The sequence below is a fragment of the Ammodytes marinus genome (genome assembly GCF_949987685.1).
Source record: "Ammodytes marinus genome assembly, chromosome: 3".
NCBI lineage: Eukaryota > Metazoa > Chordata > Actinopteri > Uranoscopiformes > Ammodytidae > Ammodytes > Ammodytes marinus.
Window position 1 is genome coordinate 17,139,499 of NC_137232.1, and position 23,663 is coordinate 17,163,161.

The following is a 23,663-nucleotide window of genomic DNA, read 5'->3' on the forward strand; positions in this document are numbered from 1 at the left end:
TTATTGTGAATGTGTTCATTCTGGTGTTTGTGAACGGCGCTCAGTTCAATAGAGTGCCAGATTTCCATAGAAAACCCCGCTAAAACACACAGTAAACAGGCCTTAATATGTAGCAGAAAAAACACCCAAGCTGGCAACACCAGCCACAGTTGCATCGCCGCATGCGTCATCAAAATTCTCTATGTTTTTTTTGCCCCCAACAGAGCTTGCAAGGCAAATCGGCCTGACCGGCCCTATGCCCATGGCCTAACCGCGGGGGGCAGCGCTGCCTTCAAGGTTCAGTTGGGGGGATAAAACACCCATCAACATGCAAAGCATGGAGGCAAAACAAATGAAGGCATATATTTCCAGTATTGCTTTCTACAGTATAGGCTCCTTTTTAGTATGGACTGAAATGGAATTTGATGTGAATTGTTTCCAGGTTTGGAAAATTACGTATGGGAGTGGGTAACTCATTTTTCAATATTTATTTATAAAGATATAGAAACATGAATGGTTGAAGTAGACATTGAACTGGGTTCAGGTGCCTTGTTTGAACAGCTGGACTGGTATTCAAGCCAGTTTAACAACTCTTGACAACTTGTTAATCATGAGGTTTCATTTGTAACTTGTTGGGCCATGTTGAAGTCGGGAGCTTCAACATGTTCTTAATTACATTGTGTTTTGAAGCCAACTCACGAGTGCTATGTTTTGCACATTTTTCAGTCGGTGTGCTCTTTAAAATGAGTTCCCTCACCGTTGTTGTAAGGAGAAAAAAAACTAAAAACTAGAGTACAAATGTGTGATTGGTTAGTGCTAATCTGCTACTCTTTCTAAACTGTTGGGATGAATACCGCAAGCTTTCCTTTGAGCTCAGGTGATTCTATTCATTATATTTTGTTAATGTTGTTTGTAGCATTGGCTGCAGTTATAGTTAAAGTAATATTATTGGCTATAATATTTTAGCTGCCAATTTGATCTTGATGTATGTCTTTGATGTATAAAGCATACACATCATTACACCAAGCAAGATGAGGTTTCCCTGCTAGTTTGCATTCCTCAGTCTGGATGATATTATGTGGAGCTCTTTGGTATTGAGCTGCTCCTCCTTCACAGGCGGAGGAACCAACTTAGGAGGTCTGTTACCTGGTGCACTTGCCCCTGGCATTTTGCTTTGCTGTCACTGTAGAAATTGAGTCCATACAGCTTATGAATATTTGGTATGTATTAACTTTGAAATACAAATGGGGAAACAGCAGGAGACCTATGTCAAACCTTAGCCATTATTAAACACAGTCTGTGAACATTGTGTGTCTGCATTATAGCACACATTGGTGGTGTATTCAGTCTTAAGAGGCACACAGTCATTGCTGCCTTAATGATTACATGTTTTGAAATGTCAGGTTTTACACACCCCATATACTAATGCCTATTGCATATAAGCAATTGAGTTTCATTAGAAATAATTCAGGGTTTAATGACAGATCTAACTATTTTGGACATGTTGATACTTTAAGTAATGCTTGGAATGTGCTTTTAAAGCGTGCACTACCTCATCTTATTCCTTTAATGGTTACTTAAACACAGTTTCACCACTCTCCCATATGTAGCTCAGGTTTCGTAACATGAAAAGTCAAAAATGAGCTGCCTTCACTATGGTTGTATTGCACTAGGCCACAAGTGCATTGCGATGCAGAGCATTTTGAAATGTGTGAAGTTGCAGGTTTTGTATTATTCAAGGGCAGTATGAGAAGATTCTTGTCATAAATGTCTCTGTATTTTTGAGTGGGATTTTTGTGTACACCTGCTGGTTTGGCATAACATGACCACCATGATCCGTACTGTCAAGGAAATGGTTAGGAGTCTGAAGGGGGAAAAAAATGACAGGTTGTTAAGCCCAGTTCAGACCAAAGATTCGCCTTGCAACTCCTTGCGACGAGACGGTTGAGATGTTCTAAAACTGGACCTTGCGATTTGACATGTTGAATCTTCTGCGACGCCTTGTAACGGCTTGCAACGCGCTGCAACAAGCAGTTCACACCGCTGCAATTTTTCCCCCGCAACGTTCTAAAACCGTCTCGTCGCAAGCAGTTGCAAGGCGAATCTTTGGTCTGAACTGGGCTTTAGAGTGAGCATGTTGTGGCATCATAGCCTGGCATTCCCAGACCTGCCACTAGGCGCTGGCAAATTAAATTTGCTGCGCGTGTTGGTCTGGACACGCTCCGTTGAAGCTTATCAAGAAAGCCAGAAATCTGGCGGGCGCGCCAGAGCCCCTTATATGGTACTCTGTGGAGGACGTAACCGGATGACGACAGTGACGTGCATGCGACGTCGAAGCCGTGATAGTAAACATCAGAGATGGCTGCGGATATGTTGTGTGAGTTTGAGACTGCTTTGGCCTCGACCCTTAACGATTTGGAAGACGGCACTCAAATCTTTCATTAGCAAGTAAGTGGAATGTTCTATTTTGCCGACCGACAACGGCAAACGTTTAATTTAACAGTTTAACAGCTGTTCGCTAAACGAAAGGGGCTTACGTCGCCTTGTGCATCGCTCTGATTGGTTGTAGTGCTATCCAACTGCGTGCAGTGGCATTTGAAATGCACGAGTAGGAGCCCCCCCTTAAGTTGGAAATTACTAATGATCGTGGCCAGACCCTCTATCGTTCAAGATATCAGGGTCTGGATTTCCAGGCTAGTGGCATCATGCTGTGTCATTGAAAACCTTTTCAGAGTCAGAATCAGTATTATTGTGACATCTATAAAACACACTCTGCATACATGAGAGAAAAATACCATTCTCCATAGATAACATTATATATCACTTTAAAAACATACACACATTTAAAGAGACGGACACATTCAAATAGAGAAATACAGTTTAAAGTGTCTTAAAAGGATCAGCATTAAGTCATGCAAACTTCTCAAACCACATATTTTTCACATACTGTATGTCATACGAATCTGTCCCTCAGGTTGATTATGAAGGAAAGCTCCTGGAGTGGCCAAAATGGAAGGTGCATAAGCTTTGGGGATGCCATGTATTGTTAGATTTAAAAACCAGGGATAGGCTCAGTACCATTCACTGGCCAGAGTAGTGACAGCTATTGCCACATGACTGCATAACACTCCTGTCTTGATGCTCTGGGGAATTGAACAGTTAGAGATGAACTGTTGTATGCATCAACATGTTGAGTGGTTTGTACTTTGAGTTCTGTGGTTTGATGAGGGGTCACAGCAAATAGACTGAAACAACAAGACTTATGTTTCACCGGTGTTTGGGTAAGCCTTAGATTTTTTACTTTCTGCAGAAGAAGCCCTCTCCCTATTGCACCGTAGTATCTCTGTTGTGGCTTCCATGCATATTTCATATGAGATGTGAGGGGAATCTTTATGTGTGAGCAGTACAGTGAGGGAGTGGAAAGTATTTTTTTTGTAGGATTGATTTGCCTACTGGCTGAATACTGACCAATAGAGCCAGTGACTGCTTGTGTGGGGACAAACCATTGAGGTCAAACTCGGTCCCTTTGATTGCCTGCCAGGTCTGTCTGTGTGCTGTGGCTTTATACATTGATAAGTTGGGAAAACACACCTGCCACTGCCAGCTTTAAAGTGCACCCTGACATTTCTTTCTTTCTTCCTAAGCTAATTGCTCAAACTTAATTGTCTTCTGCATGATCAACCATACAGCTTTTAATCCATCTTAAAGGCCCACAAGTGCAGACATTATTCATCAAGTTCTGCAGATACCCAAACTTACCATTGTTATGGACAATGCTGCGTCATACGTGTACAGTATCTTGGCAGACATTGCATTATAGCTCGTATTTAGTGTCCCAGTATAATTTATCTTCTGAAATGCAATAGTGGTGTAAACTACCACATTTTATGACTTTTGATTATAAAACGGATTTGGTGTATCTTGTGTATTCATACTCAAAATACATTGTTCAGTTAAGCTAGCTTGTGTGAATCTACTGCCAAAAGCAGAAGATTCTCTGAAGTTTCAGAGCTGGGGTCAAGCAGTTAGCTGTTGGATGTCTGATTGTCACTGTACATGTTCCAGACGGTCTGCCAAGCTCTGTGTCTGTATTATATTGTAGGTCATTGTGACCAGTTACAAGAGACTTTTATCTCACACAGAGCATGTTTTAGGGGGTGAAAGAGAGAGACAGACAGACAGAGAGATATGTCCTCTGTCTGTAGCTTTGCCTTTCTTCCTGATCCCTGTTGCCAGCTGCTCTCTTTCCATGCCTTCAAGCAGATCCTGTGTTGGTATCAAGTAGCCTGGCCCAGCCATGGCTCCCCTGTTGGGAGACAGTGGGAGGAGGCTTTGACCGGAGCTGGATTTCCTAGGTGCCTCTTACAACACTGTTTGACTTCAGCCTCACTGGTGGGAGATGGTGTTAAGCAGGACTGCTTAACATGTCAGCTCTAGTGCTAACTCACCCACATTTGGATTGGGGTGTGGCGTGTTGACAGATATCCTGGGACAACAACAATGCAACTGATCGGTGTTAACAAACACTTCTATTACACTCATCTACTTAGGCAATTAAAACGAATGGAAATATGTCAAAATTAGTGTGTACAATTCTTAAATATATTTTAGCTTATCCTGCGAGGTCTGCAGACTGCAGAGGCATTTTGTTCGCACCCTGTGAGCCCTGCAATGCAGGTCTGTTGAAACAGCCTTTGCCTTCTCTCGGTGCATTGTAGCTCTGCCAGTGCTTTCGAGTCCTGGCTAGAGAATGGCCAGGGTCAGGGTCGAAAGCATTAGCAGGACTGCCCACCACCCACATTTTCCATAGCTAGCTCTCTGGATCACCTTTCATTTCACTGCACTTCACTACTGTTTTGTTAAGCCTGACAGGAGGAAATTGCTTCGCTCTAGCAACTGAACTATAGAACCGCCTCCTGCCCCTCAATGTCTGGAGACTAAAAACAGTATTTTTTAAGATGATTTGTAGTTCCGCTGAGATCAAATCAAACCCATTTATTACTTTGTGTAATTAGTTATATAAGGTATAAGGTATTTTTAAAGAAAGTGTGTGTCTAAGCACAAATTATTATGTGATGGGTGACACGCCCATCTTTTAAAATGTTACTGTTTTTAAGGGGCTAGTCTAAATATATCCCACATTCAAATCAACACATGAGCATTGGGTACCACACTGTACAGTTCTAAAGTTACACACTGGCAGCTGTTCCCCTTTCTTGGCTCTGCGTCGGTTTATTGTAAGCTAGCCTAGCAGCTGCCAGTGGCTCTTTGCTGTCTACATGTTAGCCATTGTTTCCGGTCATGCGTGGCTGATGCGAGTCCTTCATTCCACACATACATGGCGCTGACATGCTGACGTCACACCTGCCCATTGACACTGACACTGGCATGTTCTACGTTACGTTCTTTTGTTTGACCTCATTATGTGGTCACTGACATCTTGCTTCTGAGAAGAACTCAAATTAAAAGCGATTGTTTGTATTTGTCCCCAGGCTGCAGATTGCCCAGGAGGAGCACCGTACAGTAGAAGTGGAGAAGGTGAACCTGGAGCAGAAGCTACGGGATGAGATCGACACAGCCAAGCAGGAGGCCCAGCGCCTGCGGGAGCTGCGTGAGGGCACAGTCAATGAACTGAGTCGCCAGAAGTATGCAGAAGAAGAGCTCGATCAGGTACCTGCAAAGTCATGAAGACTATTTAAGAGTGGAGTTTTTAGTTTAAAAAAAATCTAAAATGAGAAGTACTGAAACTGAGTGAATAGTGTTTTATTATCTTACAAGGTGGTAAGTGCACATTATGTTTAGGTCTCTCATATTCACACTGCCTATAGTAGTTATAGTATAAATACACCCACTGTCGTCATCTACTGTATTAGAAATTTGGCAGGACCAGCTCAGCACAGCCCACACAAAGAAGAGTATTTGTTTGAAGGACTATCACAATGATCTTATTCAGACGCTTTTTTTTCTGTGATAGATTTTAAACAAGCAGGACTTTCAAAGTTCATGTTCAGCAGTCTCTGGCAAGGCCAGTCACCACACTGCTCCACGTCAGGCCTGACCTATACACTTGGTTTCAAATTTCCTTTATAAAAGCAGCAGTTTACAACAATAGCAATGTTGACGAGTATCACATTCAAATGCATGTCTTTAAAGAATCAGAAAGTGCGTAGAAATAAAATACTCAGAGCCAAGAATGTGTAACTAGCTAGATAATATGAAGCTCATGGGTGTGTTAATTTTTTGCAGGTGCGCATGGCGTTGAAGAAAGCAGAGAAGGAGTTGGAGTCACGCAGTAGGTGGGCTCCACCAGAGTCTCTGCAGAAGTGGCTGCAGCTCACCCACGAGGTGGAAGTACAGTACTACAACATCAAGAAGCAAAACGCTGAACGGCAGCTCCTGGTGGCCAAAGAAGGGGTGAGCATGTGCAAACCTCAAGGGGAATGCTATGCTGTTTAAAAGTTCCTGTCTGCCTTGACTATTGGGGGATCCATTTAAAATCTACAAATTATATTTTCCAATGCAGCAATTTTACAAAGTCACCAGATTTGGGGAGATATAGGGTATCTACTTCATTTGTTTAAGCAGTAGAATTGAGATTGCAGTCAGAATAAAAGCAGCCTCATTAAGTAATCTCATGTATGGTCTTATGAAACCACTATAAATGTCTTTGCATATTCAATAGACTGCTTCAGTGGGAACAACGTTTTTTTTTTTTTTTTTTGCTTGGATAATGTCAATACAATAGAGATGAATGTTTGGTCATTTGTTTTCACAGGCAGAAAAGATAAAGAAAAAGAGGAACACACTTTTTGGGACTTTCCACGTGGCTCACAGCTCCTCCCTGGATGATGTGGACCACAAAATACTGTCAGCAAAGTAAGACTGGAATAGTACAATACTTTTCATTGCATTTTAGAAAAACTGCTAAAGATAATAAAATTACTGACCAGCACCAGACAATGTTAGAAGTCACGACTACACCTTCCCTAGGAAAAAAACGAATCACTTCAAATGGGGCTTTAGTGATGATTTCAGATTTTGATATTTAGTCTCTTAAAGTTGCACTATGCAGTTTCAGAGGAGGGGGATTTCTTTACATTGGCAGGGCCTGCAGTTAGTTTACAAAAAAAAAATTCTCTGCATGTAATTCTTAGTATTTTTTTTTTATACTTTATTGTAAGATCATACAGTATTTCTGATGAGTTATTTTTACATTTACATCATCCTACAAAAATGTTTTATTTTTATTTTTAATTCTTAGTATTAAAGCTACTACGAGTAAGTCGGCACGTTGGCGACACCTTTGAACAAAAGCGGTAGTATTATTACGACGCCAGCTGTCGTGAAGCTGTTTTGTAGCTTGTGCAGGCGTGCAAGATTCAAATAATCAGGAAGCAATATGGTGCGTGTCCGTGTGTTGAAAGTGTGAGGGCACCGGACTCTTTTCGGCTCCGTGAGTCTATGGGTGACACAGCATCAACTAATGCCAGTAAGTGCTAAACACACCTGATTGCAATGAGTTAATGCATTGTCACCTCTCACGGAGCTGAACGAGTCCCCGTGTCCTCACACAAAGCGAATGAACGAGAGATGGCAGTTAGTTAGTATGGATCATGATGAGGTAATGTGTGTATGTTGTAAATAATGACTATTTCCGATGAATAATGGTCATCTGATGATGCTGGTGAGGCAAAGTAAACTTTGTTTTAGTAGGCTACCGCTCATTCATTTAGGAGTAAACACTGCAGTCTAGTTTCGCTGCGTGAAATTGTGTATACGTTGCTTGGCAACGCCCTCCCGCCCGACTATCACTCTCCCTTTTAGCTTTTCTTCATTGCATTTTCTTTTTTTCTTCTTTTATGGTTCAGCCCCGTTATCAGTCATTATAACGACAAACAACTGTCTCAAACAAGGCTCCCGCTCCCCTTCCCTCACCTGGAGGGATAGGCTTCTCAAATCGCGTTCCTGCGCCTCACTGAAATCTGTGACCAATACGGATATGTGACCATAGAGCATGCACGCGTGAACCGAAAATCGGACTGGGTGTACGACCAGATCAAATGCAGTAATAAAAACTATATAAAAACGTCTTTCTTTGCACTGATGGTCTCGTTTGCTGTTAAAGGTAATTTATGATTATGAGAGGAAACATGAGGCTGTTTAAAAGATATTTAAAAGTTACTCGTTGCCGCTTTAAGTAATTGAATAATCATAGATCAAAACTAAATTATTTGGAGGAACCTGGAACCAAACGTAAGACTAGAATATGTTTGTTAACCAAACGGTGGACCCTGTTACAGTGAAACAGTAACTTTTCAGGAAGCTTTCTAACTTCAAACAGTGTTCCAGGGATCACATTTTCATGTGAGGAAAGTTTGTTTATTCATTCATGAGAATATACCTTAGAAAATGTTTACTTCTCTGACACACCCAAAGTTACAACATATAGTGATAGCAAGGTTATTTTTCATCTTGTCCTGCTTTGTCCTGGTCCTTTTGCAGACAGGCCCTGGGCGAGGTGACGGCTGCTCTGCGGGAGAGGCTTCACCGCTGGCAGCAGATTGAAATCCTCACAGGTTTTACCATCGTCAACAACCCGGGCCTTCCGTCCCTGGCCTCGTCCCTCAACCTTGACCCCAGCTACTTGGGCGGCCGAGCTACGCCACAGCACTTCATCCTGTCTGATGACATGGACGACATGGACGAGGATATGGTGCCCGGAACTCTGCAATGTAAGAGTTCATCCGAATATGGCGGCCATTCTGGGGCGATTAGCAAACAAACCCCTAAACTCTCCAAGGCCTTGTTGGGAAAATCCACATGACAATTTGCACCTTGTTTATCCTGCAATTACCTAAATGTGTCTTTGTGGCTTTTCTGGTGATGTTAGTAGTGAGGGTCCACACATGTGTATGATTGAGTGAGTATTTGTCTGACATTTGTATAATGTGTACCATGTAAATTCACACAATTGTCTTGTTCTTTTTACACACAATTCCAGTTGAATGCCTTTTGTTGATTCTGAAGACTGTGCCTTTCCTTTTGAACTGTCAAGACAAATATACTTCTAAATGAGAACACGTTTTTGTGCTGACCTATTTGTAGTGGTTGTGTCCTAACATGTGCTATAGACCTTTTTCAATCTACTCTTTTTGAAACTGTTGCAGCCATAGGAAATGAAAAGGCAGTGAATAGCCATAGGACATATATGCAGTCAAACATTGACTGCATATATATCGCATTATTAGGTTTAATTAAGAGAAGAAGAAAAATACACAAGATGGCCACTTTCATGCAATACTTAGTTACTAAAACTATAACAATTTTCCTTGCAGAACACATTCACACACCTTTGTCATCAAGAACACCAAGAACATGATCATGACTTTTGTAGACATGTTTTTAAGGGCTCTATATTTGATAACAGGGTTTGGTTATTAACGCAAAAATTGACGTACATTAGGTTTGGCTTTGACTAACTGCAGGCAAACGTTGTACCTCTGAATCGGACTGCAATAGTGAGTAAGTCTTTAAATCAACATTAATTGCACTCCCTGTGTCACTCCCCTTTCTCCCTCCACCCACTATCTGGCATTTGGCTCCCACTGCTGTCTCATTGGCTGTACTGCAGATGGTCCCCGACTGTTGGAACGTCGAGCCAGTGACCTGTGTCAGCCCATGTGGAAATATCCTGGTTGGCCATTTATTCATGCCCTAGTTCGGCCCTCAGTGTTACACCCACGTCTCTCCCCAGTCCCCTTGACCCAAAGCCACACCGACCTATAATACTTTTTAATTGTACGGTACGCTGCAGATGGACACAGCTGAAAGGAAAAAAAAAAAAAAAACTTCTCCATGCTGCGTTCATCCCAATGAGTCACCCATGACCACGCCTTAAGTTGCTTGCTTTCAATGTTTACTACCTCCTCTAATTCTTTCCACCACCCAGTGCACCCCTGCTTTATTCCCATAGTGATCTGTCCGTTACTTTTATTGTACATGAGTACTTCCTTTCAAAAGTGGGCTGATTATTGTTTAATATTTTTTCAGTTATTTTGATTTGAACAACATATCTTAGTTGTTAAAGCAGTTACTGTTTTTGCTTTTTATTTTATTTTATTTTAATATTTTTCTTTGTAAGGAGGAGAGGTAAACCAGGAGCATTGGGATTTAATCATTATGAAATGCTGGTGTGCAGGAAATGTGCAAAGGCCAAATTTAACTCTTGCGACTTAAAAAATACTCCAAGTTTTAATTCAGTCCGTCAAGAGTAAGATTTATCCCAGCTCCTGAGTATCTTTTCACCGGTCTCTCGATGTCCGTCAGACTCTATATTTCTTGACTGGATGTCGATAATTCTGTTGTCTTTGTGTCTGCAGCTCCCAGTATGATGTCCCTGCGCCAACGCCACATTGACCCCCAGCTGGCCATGGGCTCCCAGAGGTTGGTAGAGAGTTGCCAGTTTTCAGGGCAGCAGGGAGAGGGAATGGCATACCCGCCCAGGTCTAGGGCCGCCTTTAAGCATTCACGCAGCCACTCCTTTGGCCATCTCGAGAATCTCGCTCTCCCTCCTCTTTCCTCGGCTGTGTCTCACCCCTCCATCATATGTTCTTCCAACCTTCAGTCCTCCTCTTCCTCTGTGGAAGGTGTTACAGCCCCCCATTTCTCCCATGTGCATCATTCCTCTTTCCAGCCCATGGACCCTATTCCTGATTTCACCTTCTCCGATGTCTCCAAAGCACACTGCTCTCGCAGCGACAGCTACGGGTACCCATCTCTTTCCAATTTTCCGTACACATCGCATGTGGTATTTTTATGTTTTCAATTCAGTTTTCTTGTACCAACCACTGTATTTCCATTTGTTAACATGCATCACCGCATTGCTTCCATCTTTTTCTCTCTCTGTCCATCTACTTTTTCCCCAACCTCTCCATGTTCCCGGTGTTCTTTGCCTGCTCTACTAACAAGTGTGGAGTTCCAGTGTCCAGGCTGTGCCCTGACTGTCAATGGCTTTGCAGGCATAGTGTAGTAGATGAACCCCGGCATGCAACAATTTAACTTTAAACAATTAGTTTATTTCTCATTCATCTAAGTTGTTTATTGGTCCTCCCCACAGGGATCTCAATCGCTCCGACTCCGACTCCTCCCTGTCCCTCTCCCAAGTCGGTGACCGGCTGTCTGCCTACAGCTCTAAGGGCCACCTGATCAAACCCACCTCCCTCATGTACGGCCTGTCTGGCCGCACAGACGATACCGTCTCAATGCACGCTTACACACAACCCAACGGAGGGAACCGCATCCACGAGGTCAGCCCTACAGAGATGGTCATCGACAGCCCCATACTCATGAAGAAGCTGTACGACATGGAGAAGTCGCCCAGCTTCGGGGAGGTCAACAGTATGACGGAGTCGTCACGCTCGCTCAGCCCCAACTCCACCGAACCTGACACGCCCTCGCCAACGGGAGCAGGGCAACAGGGGGTGGTGGTGGTGGGGGCAAAGGTCAACACACGCATCCCACAGCTCTCCTCCAAGAAGAGCCCGCTGGAGGAGGACAGCGGCTCCACGGGAGAAGACACAGATTCCACTGCCAGCCGCAAGAAGCACACCTTCAAGATCTTCAAGAAACAGAAGAAATAAGGGCTACATGAACTACGGGCTATCCAGCCTGTTTGACTGTATTCCTTAGATCTGTCTTTGAAGAAAAAAAAAATGGGGGTTCATTAATGGTCAAACGATGGCACACTTAGTTGCATCTCTTTGGTGGGTGTTACACCTACTCTGAGAAACTGGACTATGGCAGCAACCAGCTGTTCTGTTCTGTATCTGCTTATTCTGTCAATGTTGAATTTGTGGGGAATGGGTAGGTTTGTATTTTGGAATGTAAAGTATTATTTATTCAGCAGGAAAATGTTCCAGTCTCAAAGGGAAATGTGTCTCCCAGTTGGTTTTTCTTTCTCTTTCTACAATTGATATGATTTTGCATGTCTTCACTTTTGTTGGTCTGATTCTCGAATGCGCTTAGTGTTTGCTTTGTTCTTGTCGTTAACCTGCTTAGACAACACTTGGTGTTTCTTGTATTACTACCTGACCACCTAGCCTACAAATCCAAGGTGAATGCACTCTCCTTTTTCCCCACAACGGTTTTAGAGACCCTTGCAAGCTTTTCTGTCTTTCGTTGTCGTCTTCTTGGCAGAGCAAATGACACATACTGGAAATCCTCAAACAGAAGAAAAGCAGTACAACTCATACTAGTAAATCAGTGACTCCAAAGATAGTTTTGGCTGTCATAAAATGTGCTACTTACAGTACCGTTTAAAAACAGCACAGCAATAGTAGCTACTTAATTAAAAAAGAATATGGATTAAACAGGCTCTATACTCATTTGCCACATTGGATCATCTCGTCCATGTGTACAAGAAGTAAACCTCCCTACAAAATGACTCCATGAACCCTCACATTGCAGCCATAGCTCTGCTTTGCTTTATTTTTAGTATTTAGGGCTGCGTGCATGTGAGCATGAGAGAGTGAGAAGTGCTTTCCTCAAATGTAACCGCTGATACATTTTTGGATTAACGTGTATCAATCACTGGACCAGGGACAAGTGTTTAGAGAGGCTGGCCAAAATGTCAAGCAGGGGTGTTGGTATCCATTTATTTTTAGGCAGAAATGTTACCAAAACACACACTTATCAAAATGTTAAACAGAAGTACCAGAGTGTGTGACAATGAACTTTTCTCACTGTGTTTGAACTGAAAAAAATTAGGATACACTTTGGAGGAAGTGTACGATAAATATTATGAAAAACCTCATTTATCAAAGACCATAAGACAAAACACATGAAGCACATTTTTATTCACAGCTGTTTAAAAAAACCTTACAATGTTTTTTTGTGAGAAATATACTCTTAAATGGGACTTTGCTAAGTGGGATCCAACATTTTACCCCAAATGTCAATTTAATTTCTTCCATCTTATTGTTTCTTTTGTAATGATTATTTAGGTACACAATGAAAATGAGTTTGTCGTGAGGGGGATGGGTGCTGGTAAGGGCTATAGTTACTCTGTGAAAGCATTTTTCCCTGTTCTAGATAGAGATTTCCAAAGTAGTTATTACTTTGTGATCCTCCTTTTTATGGAAATATTTACGAGTTGTGGATTATGTCAAAGTGCCAAATCCCTATTTCTGTCAGGCCTCTGTATTTGTTATGTGTTTGACCCTTCAAGCCACTTTTTCGTGGGACATAAAACCACATATCTCTATCAACCTATGGAGATATACAGGTGAAACTCGAAAAATTAGAATATCGTGCAAAAGTTCATTTATTTCAGTAATTCAACTTTAAAGGTGAAAATAATATCTTATACAGACTCATTAGATGCAAAATGAGATATGTGAAGCCTTTATTTGTTATAATTGTGATTATTATGGCTTACAGTTTATAAAAACCCCAAATCTCAGAAAATGTGAATATTACATAAAATCAATAAAAAAAGGATTTTAAATACAGAAATGTCGGACCTCTAGAAATTATAATCATGCATATATACTACTAAGTACTTGTCTTGGGCCCCTTTTGCATGAATGATAGTGATTGCTTTGATAGTGGCCTTCAACTCCTCTGTATTGTTGGGTCTGGTGTGTATCATCTTCCTCTTGACAATAGTCCATAGTTTCTCTATGGAGTTCAGGTCAGGAGAGTTGTCTGGCCATTCATGCACAGTAATACCATGGTCAGTCAACCAGTTACCAGTGGTTTATGGTACTGTGGGCAGGTGCCAAGTCTAGCTGGAAATGGAAATTGTCATCACCATAAAGCTTGTCAACAAACAGAAGCAAGAAGTGCTCTAAAATCATCTGGTAGATGGCTGTGGTGACTTTGGACTTGATAACACAGTGGCCTAACAGCAGCAGATGACATGGTGCCTCAAATCATCACTGATCCAAATTAAATGTTGCGTTTCATTTGGAAATCAAGGTCCCACAGTCTAGAGGAAGAGTGGAGGGGCATAAAATCCAAGGGGCTTCTGTTAAGTTTCAACAGTCAGTGATGATTTGTGGCACCATGTCATATGATGGTGTTGGTCCACTGTGTTATCAAGTCCAAAGTCACCACAGCTGTCTACCAGGAGATTTTAGAGCACTTCATGCTCCTGTCTGTTGACAAGCTTTATGGAGATGCTGAATTACTTTTTCCAGCAAGACTTGACACCTGTCCACAGTGCCAAAACCACAAGTAACTGGTTGACTGACCATGGTATCATTGTGTTCTTTGGCCAGACAACTCTCCTGACCTGAACTCCATAGAGAAACTATGGAGTATTGTCAAGAGGCAGATGAGACACACCAGACCCAACAATACAGACGAGCTGAAGGCCTCTATCAAAGCAACCTGGGCTTCCATAACACCTCAGCAGTGCCACAGGCTGATAGCGTCCATGCCACGCCGCATTTAGGCAACAATTTGTGCAAAAGGGGCCCAAACCAGGTACTTAGTACATATGCATGATTATACTTTCTAGAGGGCCGACATTTCTGTATTTAAAATATATTTTTTATTGATTTTATGTAATATTCAAATTTTCTGAGATTTTGAATTTGGGGTTTTCATAAGCTGTAAACCATAATAATCACAAGTATAACAAATACAGGCTTGAAATATCTCACTTTGAATGTAATGAGTCTATATAATATATTAGTTTAACCATTTAGGTTGAATTACTGAAATACATGAACTTTTGCACGATATTCTAATTTTTCGAGTTTCACCTGTATGTGCACAGTCTGCAATGTATAACGCTGAATGTCAAAGGGTTAGTATAGTCTCTGTGACAGTATGATCAGTACAATATGTTTCCATTTGTTACAGATTGTTACTACCCTAAGAATACCACAAAAAAGAACATTGTGCCAGTTTTATTGTCCGCTTCAAATGAGCACAGAACTATGCATCAGTAGTTGTAGGTGAATACTAAAGTAGTAGGAGCGCCAATACGCTTAGGGTGCTCCTGACCGAAGAACAACCAAAAAGTGCTGCAAAAGACACAGTCGGCCTCCCCCAACCCTATTGATGTAAGAGGTGGTTTGGATGTCAAACATGTTTAAATATTTAAGTTTAGAAACCAGTTTTTTTAAAAGTAATTTCCTACTGGTACTTTTGTAAATTGTCATTTGTACATCTTTTGCACGACCCAGCTCGAAATGTATTATGACATCTGAATGTGTGCGTAAATGTGCGTGTGTGTGTCTGTGTGTGTGTTTGTCTGCTCCCAGTATAATGCACTGTAATGTTGATGCATGTCATCTGTTGTATCAAAACCTACAGTATATTGGGTTAGAGGAGTGGATCAGCTTAAGCTCCTTTCTCCCCACCTTCCCTTTTTTCCTTTTTCTTACTTTTGGGCTTCTATTTATGAGTATACAATATATTTGTACTGAGAAAATGATAATTTTGCATCTTCTGTGATGGTCTACACTTTTACGGCACTCTTGCATGATAGCAATAAACTATTTTGAATGAAAGATGAGCTGGTTTCTAAGGTGTCTTAAAACTATTTTCAGTGTGTATATCCCCCAAAAAAAGAAGTTTTATTCAAATGTAGATGTTAAATTTCAATAAAATTAAGAATAGTCTAGTTTCCCTTTGGTTGTATGTTAGGTATGCTCCACCTTAACTGCACTGTGTATACAGTAATTGGGTGGGGCTACGTGTTGTTCAATATTTACTTATGTTTGAGCACAAGTGAGGTGGAGCAGGATGAGGTCCGGGTCTTCAGACTTCTTGTTTCTTAGCTTTCACACATTTTAATGGAGAGATTAATTAAAGCACGGAGTCAACCATGGATTTCCATACACTACAAATACGTCTTTTTGTTCTGTCTCAGCATGCAGGTAGGTAGATTTAACTTCATATTCTGTGACACACTGCTTTTTTTTACACATGACGTTAGCAACCATGTGCCTGTCTTCTGCGTCATCATACAGATGGTCTGGGGTTTGGACCAGGTGACGATCCTGAATCCTCCAGAGGAGCTTCTGCCGGGCCATTTTTTAAAAGTGCTTTACTCTTGTGATGAACCTTCCACAGTACAGCTGAACTTTATTGTATCTTTTGACACTGGCATCTCCTCCCCACACCTGCTAAGACAGTGGACCTGCTTCCCCATGGCTCCTAGAATAAGGACTCTGGAGATGAACCTGCCTGATTGGTTGGTGTATCAACCTGATGGGATTGTTCCAGAGTCCCAGTGGGTGCTAAGTTGTATCCTGCTAGCATCAGTCAATTACAGTAGATTTGATGACACTGAGAGGTCTGTCGTAGTAGCTAAGGATGTGGCAACATTGCAGCCTAAACCTTCTTTTAGTCGACCTGTAAAGCAGCATCAACTGTGCATTGCCTGGAGCACTCAAATCCTGCAGTTAACTCAGCTGTTTTCAAAGAGACAATGCCCTTTGGAACAAGGTGAGGGAACAGAAGTGAGCTTACAACTGCAAAAAATTGCACATGTGGACAAAAGGTCCTATTTCTTCTGTCAACATTTAAGAGTCATGGAACATCTTTTCAAAATGGTACATTATACATAGATAGTTTTCAAGATGATGATAATTCACTGTATACAACACTTCAGTTGTCATGCAAACATCAACTACAACTACTTTTTTTTACCTATGTCCTTCAGAAACGGTGCATTTGCTGTCTTCAGTATATGGTTCCACTGGAGAAAGCTTTGGTATCACAAAGACACTGGACACGTACAGCAACAATGTACTGGAGTATTTACGTGTTAAAGCCAACACTTTCCCATGGTAAGAAGGAGGAGGTCTGTGCTCTCTATTATTTAAATACACTAACCATTTAGTTTTGGATTTTTAACTGTGCTCCGTATGTTTGGCAGGTGTACATTCTCCATCTGGATATTTGTGACCAGACACTGCCAGACCAACCTATGTGGAGTGTTCCACCATATAGACTCCCATAATAAATATGCCACACCAATACTATTCCTTACAAAATCAGGTACGATTGAGATTTGTCTCTCACCTGTCAGATATACCTTTGTTACTACAGAGCACCATTTTCAGGAATTAACGTCTGTCTTGTATGTACAGGCCAGCTACACATCCAGGTGGACGGAGAGTCTGACGATTCCACTGCATATCTCTCTCAATTCAAGGTGCCTCTAAGTGAGTGGTGCCAAATAAGTGTGGTGTTGCAAGGTAAAACGGTGAGTAGTCTTCTGTTGACAGAAGATATTCTTACAGGAAGTAAATATAGGTAAATATGAAATATTAAGTTGTCATTGTTAATGCATTTTAGTTGACTCTCTCCATGGTGTGCTTGGATAAGGAGCAGCGGACAGTTAATACTATGGAACACATGTAAGTCTATAGGATTGATATGACAAAATGGTTCAACTATACAATTATCCAGTGTCTGTTGGCAACATGTCAGCATTGTGTCATACAGGTTGGGGCACAAGGTTGCGCTGGATGACACTGATGGATATTTTGTGATTGGCGGAGGGAAATACATAAGAGGTGTGGAAGGTTATTATGGACCGCTGGTATACTACCGTAACAGAATACCTCCTCACAGAATGGTAACGTACAGCAGCATCCGCCCACAGTCATTGTCCATGCTGAATGTTCACAACATTTGAGTCTTGATCGTCTCCCTCTTCCCCAGCCCGAAGAAGTTATTATTCCAGGTGTTATACAGACTGTGAATCTGACTGGTTGGATGCAGACCTGTCAGGCATTTCGTCTCAAGATGGTTGTGAAAATGAGTGGCTATTCCATCAAGGCCACACAGGGTACAGAGTCTGGTAATAGGCTCATACTGTAGCCACACTACATGGTGCTACAATGCTTGTATCTCATTCTCATAGGGGATTGGGTAGAGCTGTTAAAGATACTAAGAAACTGTTGATGTTGGGTCATTTCCAGAGACCTGTTCAGATGTTTTCCATGAGTGGATGCTGAAGGACCCACTGCCATCAAAGTCACAGTGTGAGCTGTGGGAAGGAGCAGTCCCTCACAGAAGACAAGCTGCAAAACTGGCCAGGCTTTTGGCTTTCAAACATGGTTAGTGGCAAACTGTACAAATTGAATTTGTGTAGCAGTGGTTCACAACATCCAGAGGTGGGAAATACTGTATGTTTGCTTATTGACGTTGAGTACAGTGCTAAGGAACTTCAGCATCTACAACACTGAAATAGATTCCCAACTTGCTTGTTAAGAGGCTAAGTATACTTACGTTTACATATTATTCAGTAAGATAAGATATCCCATTATTTGTCCCAAAGCGGGGAGTTATGTGTTGTTAAAGCATCAAAGGGGACAGTGCAGAGGCATTATATAATAGGTAAACAAATATAGAGTACAATGGTAACCATTGTAACAACTGTTGAGTAAATTGGTAGTAGGCCTAAGTAAGTTAAAGTAAGTAAACACAAGTATAGAAAATAAGTAATAATTCAATTAGTATACAGGTGTACAGTAGGCCTACATACACTCAACAAAAATATAAACGCAACACTTTTGTTTTTGCTCCCATTTTTCATGAGATGGACTTAAAGATCTAAAATTCATTCCAGATACACAATTGTACCATTTCTCTCAAACATTGTTCACAAATCTGTCTAAATGTGTGATAGTGAGCACTTCTGCTTTGCTGAGATAATCCATCCCACCTCACAGGTGTGCCACATCAAGATGCTGATCTGACATCATGATTAGTGCACAGGTGTGCCTTAGACTGTCCACAATAAAAGGCCACCCTGAAATGTGCGTTTATATTTTTGTTGAGTGTAGATTCACTTGCTTTTGTACACCTGTTTGTTTAATTATTAAATTGAATTCTGATACAGTTAATAAGTAGAAAAGACACAGTGGTATTGGACTTGGTCACATTGAACAAGGGTATTACCCATGGAGTTGAACAGAGATATTGTTAATAAAGTTGATGTTGATAGATGATACCCATTTTAAGCACTGGAATCATTTCACGATCTGACTTGCAGTAGGAAGAAGAGTTAGCCTGCTAGCTGTCGGCAGAGCGCTGTACTCCTTATCGCTTCATAAGCTGGACAGAGCAAGAAGCGCCGCAGTGATCAGCACAATATTACCACTGCTGCTCCAAGGTGGCTGCCTAGGCGATAACCGAGCACTGCACATGTCGTCGGTGCTCTACAGCACTGCCCTGGGAGTTGAGAGAAATCCAAATAAGGTGTGTGCGCTACCTGGGTCAGCTATAATGAAACTATTGCCTGTGGCGAACAAGTACTTTAAAAACATATTCACTCATGCCCTTGCTCTCTCTCGTGCAGGCTTGGCTCCTGGCACTGCTGGCAGCCCAGAACGATGACCGATTAGCACTCCTGCATCTAGGGCACCTACACCACCGAGGTCTCCATGGCCTCGCCACAGACCCAGACCTGGCATATGCATATTATGTGAACATTGCTAGACAGACGACCATAGACCGCCATGATCCCACACCAGAGCAGGTAATGCACACATTCGTAGCCCGACAGTTTGGTGTGTTTTTTTTGCATCTTGTTTGATCCAAAAGTGATTCAAATCTACTATACGTTCAACAAAAAGCTAATCATTATCGTACATTTATTTGGGAAAATAGTATTTGTACAATATATTCATGAATATAAGTGTCAGTGGCTAGGAGGAATGTAGCCGTGTGCTTATTAAAACATGTGAGCTGATGTGTGCTATTGTAATATAGGTTCTGGCCCCCTCCCCCTTAGTAGCTATTGTTTTCAACAACAGTATTACAAATGTTGTTATATTAAAGTGCTCAAAAGAGATTGACTTTTAAGTTAAAACACTGACTGTTTGTGTTAGGAAAGGATCAATTGAATTTTACATGTGTCCTCTCTCCTTCCTTTATTTTCTTTTTTTAGACATTTGTTGAGGCTGTTTACTTAAACAATGATGAGGTGTTGAATCAACAGACCAATGAAGACCACCATATCTTTCAGTGGCTGAAACTGCAGGCACGAAGGGGAGCAACTGAAGCCGAGGTGCCCTGTTATCTCATCTCTTTTTTTTAGGCCGCCAGTATATAACCAAGCCCAGAAAGTCTGATATAAACACGTTTATCATAATGCATATCATTAATTTCAATAAATTAGGTTTCAAATGTTACGTTTGTGTCTTAAAGTACACTGTTCTGGTCACAGACACTCGAACAAGGTGACAATGTTTTCTTTGACAATAATCAAGCAACCGTTTTGCAGCAAGCGGTTGCCCGCATGCTGTTCTGGGGTCAGCAGGGAGTGTCTCCAAACATCCAGATGGCTGTGAGACACTATGAAAGGGGAGCTGTCCATCTGAAAGACCCAGTATCAATGTACGACTATGGCATAGTCCTACTGCAGGTCAGAATTACACACACTGATGTAGAATGCAACACATGACAATCTCCTGTATATCATAATCTATGTGAAGCAATCATTATGTTGGAGTATAACCTATTAGTAAACATCCGTTTGTTTCACTTCAGGGGAAAGGGGTTGAAAAGGACATTCCAAAAGCTCTCACTTTCCTGAAGAAAGCCATGGACCAGGTTTTGTATGGTTAATGTTAATACTCTAATGTTAGGAGCCTGATTTTTTTCTGCTAAGACCCTTTCAAGGTTCCGCTCTCCCTGTATTTCCTCTTACAATATTCTGTTGCACAGGGTTTTGTTCCTGCAATCAATGCCCTGGCCTGGTACTATGAGCAGTTTGAGCAGGACTATGTACAGGCGGTGCAGCTGTGGGAGCAGGCTGACCTCCTCCAGTGTCCGGAGGCTCCTTTGAATCTGGGTGTCATGTACTTACAGGGTCTGTATCCAGGCAAAAAAGCAGACGAGGTAAGCTCAAGTACACATGCTTAGTCTGATCATTCACTAGTACGCTTACTCTCTTGACTTGACGCCTCATATAAAGAGTATGATTGTTTGTTTTTCCAAAAACAGTTTAGGGCCTATGAGTACTATCGGAAGTCTGCAGAGAGAGGGCACATGAGGGGGGGAATTCTCCTCGCTGAAATCTGGACCACTGGGATACCCGGTCGTGTCAACAGACGTCCATCAGATGCGCTTTTGTAAGCTACTGCCCCTTTTATTTCTTTGACTTCACATACAGGCTTTTTTCCTAATGTCATGACTGAAATGTCTCTTTAATTGACTGCAGGTGGGTAAAGTGGGCTGCTGAGCACAATGGATACCTAGGCAACATCTTGCGGAAAGCCTTGGATTCATACCTGAAGAGTGACATGTAATCATAGTCTCTATTCACACCTGCCATGATCCCCATCAGACGACTTTGTTGCAGCCAAATTAACATTGTAGCTTTTCAACAGGTTGAGCTCAATGCTTTATTACATGATGGCTGCTGAGTGCGGGTACACAGCTGCCCACTTCAATGTGGCATATCTATGTGAACAAAATAAGGTGAGTTATCTTTATATTACCTCTAGTGTCGTGGTATTGTTACCGTTATATTTTTCATTTTTATTCATTTTTCTCCTTATGTTAATAGTTTGCTTTCCTGGACCCTGTGTTTGCTTCAAACTGTATGTGGAGACATTACAACCTTACAATCCAAAGTCAAAATCCTGACACGTATGGTACATAATTATTCTTTTGGCCTTTTAATATTTGGAAATTCCTGTGTAAACATTTGCAATTCAATGTCTTTGTACATAATTTCTCAATCTCTAATTCTTTTACCTCTCCAGCCTTGATGAGGATGGGTGACCTGTTATACGAGGGGCATGATGAAAGGCAGAAAGACTTGTTTTCTGCAGCAAAAATGTACACACTGGCAGCACTAAAGAAAGACCCACAGGTCTGCCTCTTTTAAACAGATTTTCTTGCTGTGTCTTTTCACGTTTGTGTTTTTTCATAATTGTGCTTGTTCATACGTGTGTTTGTGTAAACCATACTATTCTTCCACAGGGATGGTACAACCTTGGCCTTCTTGCTGAAGAAGGTTACAGGCTGCCGCTGTCAGTATTGATCGATCTTGACCTTTCAGAGCTGTACCTAGCAAACAAGAGTTTGCTTCTAAGTACTTTGTACAAAAGGTGTGTATAAGTGCCATATATGCTTTTCAACATAAATCCATAACAAAAATAGGGAAATCTATGTGGAAAATAAGTCTTCATTTTCCTCCAAAAGATGCAGGGACACAGAAAATACGGATTCATACTTACCTTGCAGCCTGGCCCTCTTCAATGTGTATCTTCAATCTTTCCAAAAGGACTACAGTGCTGCTATCAAGGTCAGTATGATATTCTCCAGCTACAATTGTAATAAGTAAAAGTACACAAGTATGATCAGCAATACATATTTTTCAGAATACATTTCATAATTTGAGGTAAATTATAGTATTCTAATTGGTTCAATAATATGTTATTAGCATTGTATATTTGGGTGGTTGGTTGTGCATACTATACAATAGTAATTTAAACTTTTAATAAAATTATCTTTATAAATAAAAGTTCCTTGCTGATAATCAAATAATAATAATCAAATTTCCTAACCTGATGAAGAACTTTAGTAAATGGGCATAGTGTGTGTATCTACTACTGGCTAAAGTATAGCAGCTTGTCATTGCTGACATTTTGGTCATTTTATTACCCACAGTTCTCCACTGCTGTTACTGCGCTTATAGCCTCAACGATACTCTTAATCATCGTTGGTGTGCTCAGGAGACCGGTCCTCTCCCTCAACTAGAGCAAAGGTTCTGAGGATCGTCAGGGCAACAAACTAAATGACGTAACAGCAAAGGTCAACCTGCACACCAACAGCATGGCAATATTTTGTGTAAATGTACTTATGTAGGGGATCATTGTAAAGAACAAATGTGATAAAGATGTATTTGATATATATGTGGAGTTTTTCGTCTTAAAGTTATGTATTGAGTTTTCATGAAACAAGAAAATTGATTGAACAATAAAGAGAGTGAATGAGTGCCACGAGACTCCATTTCAAGATCCTGTTGGTTGATCAAAGTTGTGGACTATGGATGCCCTTTTGTCTCCCATTGTAATGACTCCTTCCCTCTGTGACGTTTTTCAGGTAATGAATGCCCAGGTGTAGCCTCAGTTTCACCATCGCCCCTGTTTACTTCAAAGTGTGTCTTGAACAAGCATCTAACAAAAGCCTCCTATGGCTCCAATATGGCAACATTGATTTTGCCCCAGCCTGCTCAGATGTTGGAATATAGGGGGATTTCTTAAAAATGTGATGCTTACAAATTTCAAAATAATCAGTGTTTTAGATCATTAAAAATGTGTAGCTTTATTCAGAATGAAAGCAGTGACTGACTGTCAGACTTCACAGACAGTTTACGATGGCAGAGGCAAAACATCTGTTCTCAGTTAGGGCTATGCTAGTCTCGCAAAGCCAGACCAAACTACAGCAAGTAGTAGGGTCTGGAAGCACTCTGTTTAGAGCCGTCTATTCGGGTGGGGAAACCGGGGGAAACTGGGCTAGCCTGTTTGTATTTGTTTAAACCAATCACAATCATCTAGGGCGGGGCTAACCCCGGGAAGCAGCAGCGGTGTCCTGCAAAATAGTGCCGGGGGGGGACTTATTTTGATGGAACGTCTTCACGTCCAGAGACTGTCAGAGAAATGGCTAAACCCGCAAACGCCACACAAAAACTATTAAAGACA

The 23,663-nt window shown here is 41.5% G+C and overlaps 2 protein-coding genes across 3 annotated transcripts in view; both read left to right on the top strand.

Annotated features, from left to right (window-relative positions):
• Positions 1 to 15,510, top strand: part of stim1a (stromal interaction molecule 1a) — a 30,292-nt gene extending 14,782 nt beyond the window's left edge. For both annotated transcript variants that reach the window (XM_080054043.1, XM_080054044.1), the window contains exons 8-13: positions 5,472 to 5,649; positions 6,226 to 6,393; positions 6,755 to 6,855; positions 8,482 to 8,711; positions 10,359 to 10,422; positions 11,096 to 15,510. In XM_080054043.1, the coding sequence (XP_079910169.1) occupies positions 5,472 to 5,649; positions 6,226 to 6,393; positions 6,755 to 6,855; positions 8,482 to 8,711; positions 10,359 to 10,422; positions 11,096 to 11,618 (1,264 nt within the window). In that variant the 3' untranslated portion in view covers positions 11,619 to 15,510. The remainder of the gene's footprint in view (positions 1 to 5,471; positions 5,650 to 6,225; positions 6,394 to 6,754; positions 6,856 to 8,481; positions 8,712 to 10,358; positions 10,423 to 11,095) is intronic.
• A 216-nt stretch (positions 15,511 to 15,726) lies between these two features.
• On the top strand, positions 15,727 to 22,727 carry LOC307271180 (protein sel-1 homolog 3). The gene is made up of 23 exons (XM_080053568.1): positions 15,727 to 15,869; positions 15,963 to 16,440; positions 16,658 to 16,784; positions 16,874 to 16,995; positions 17,088 to 17,203; positions 17,296 to 17,357; positions 17,446 to 17,578; positions 17,665 to 17,803; positions 17,925 to 18,062; positions 19,001 to 19,206; positions 19,307 to 19,486; positions 19,898 to 20,017; positions 20,234 to 20,374; positions 20,500 to 20,562; positions 20,677 to 20,850; positions 20,956 to 21,083; positions 21,173 to 21,256; positions 21,342 to 21,432; positions 21,521 to 21,608; positions 21,720 to 21,829; positions 21,940 to 22,067; positions 22,162 to 22,264; positions 22,630 to 22,727. The coding sequence occupies exons 1-23, from the start codon at positions 15,786 to 15,788 to the stop codon at positions 22,717 to 22,719; spliced, it is 3,105 nt and encodes a 1,034-aa protein (XP_079909694.1). The 5' UTR covers positions 15,727 to 15,785; the 3' UTR covers positions 22,720 to 22,727.
• The last annotated feature ends 936 nt before the right edge of the window (positions 22,728 to 23,663 follow it).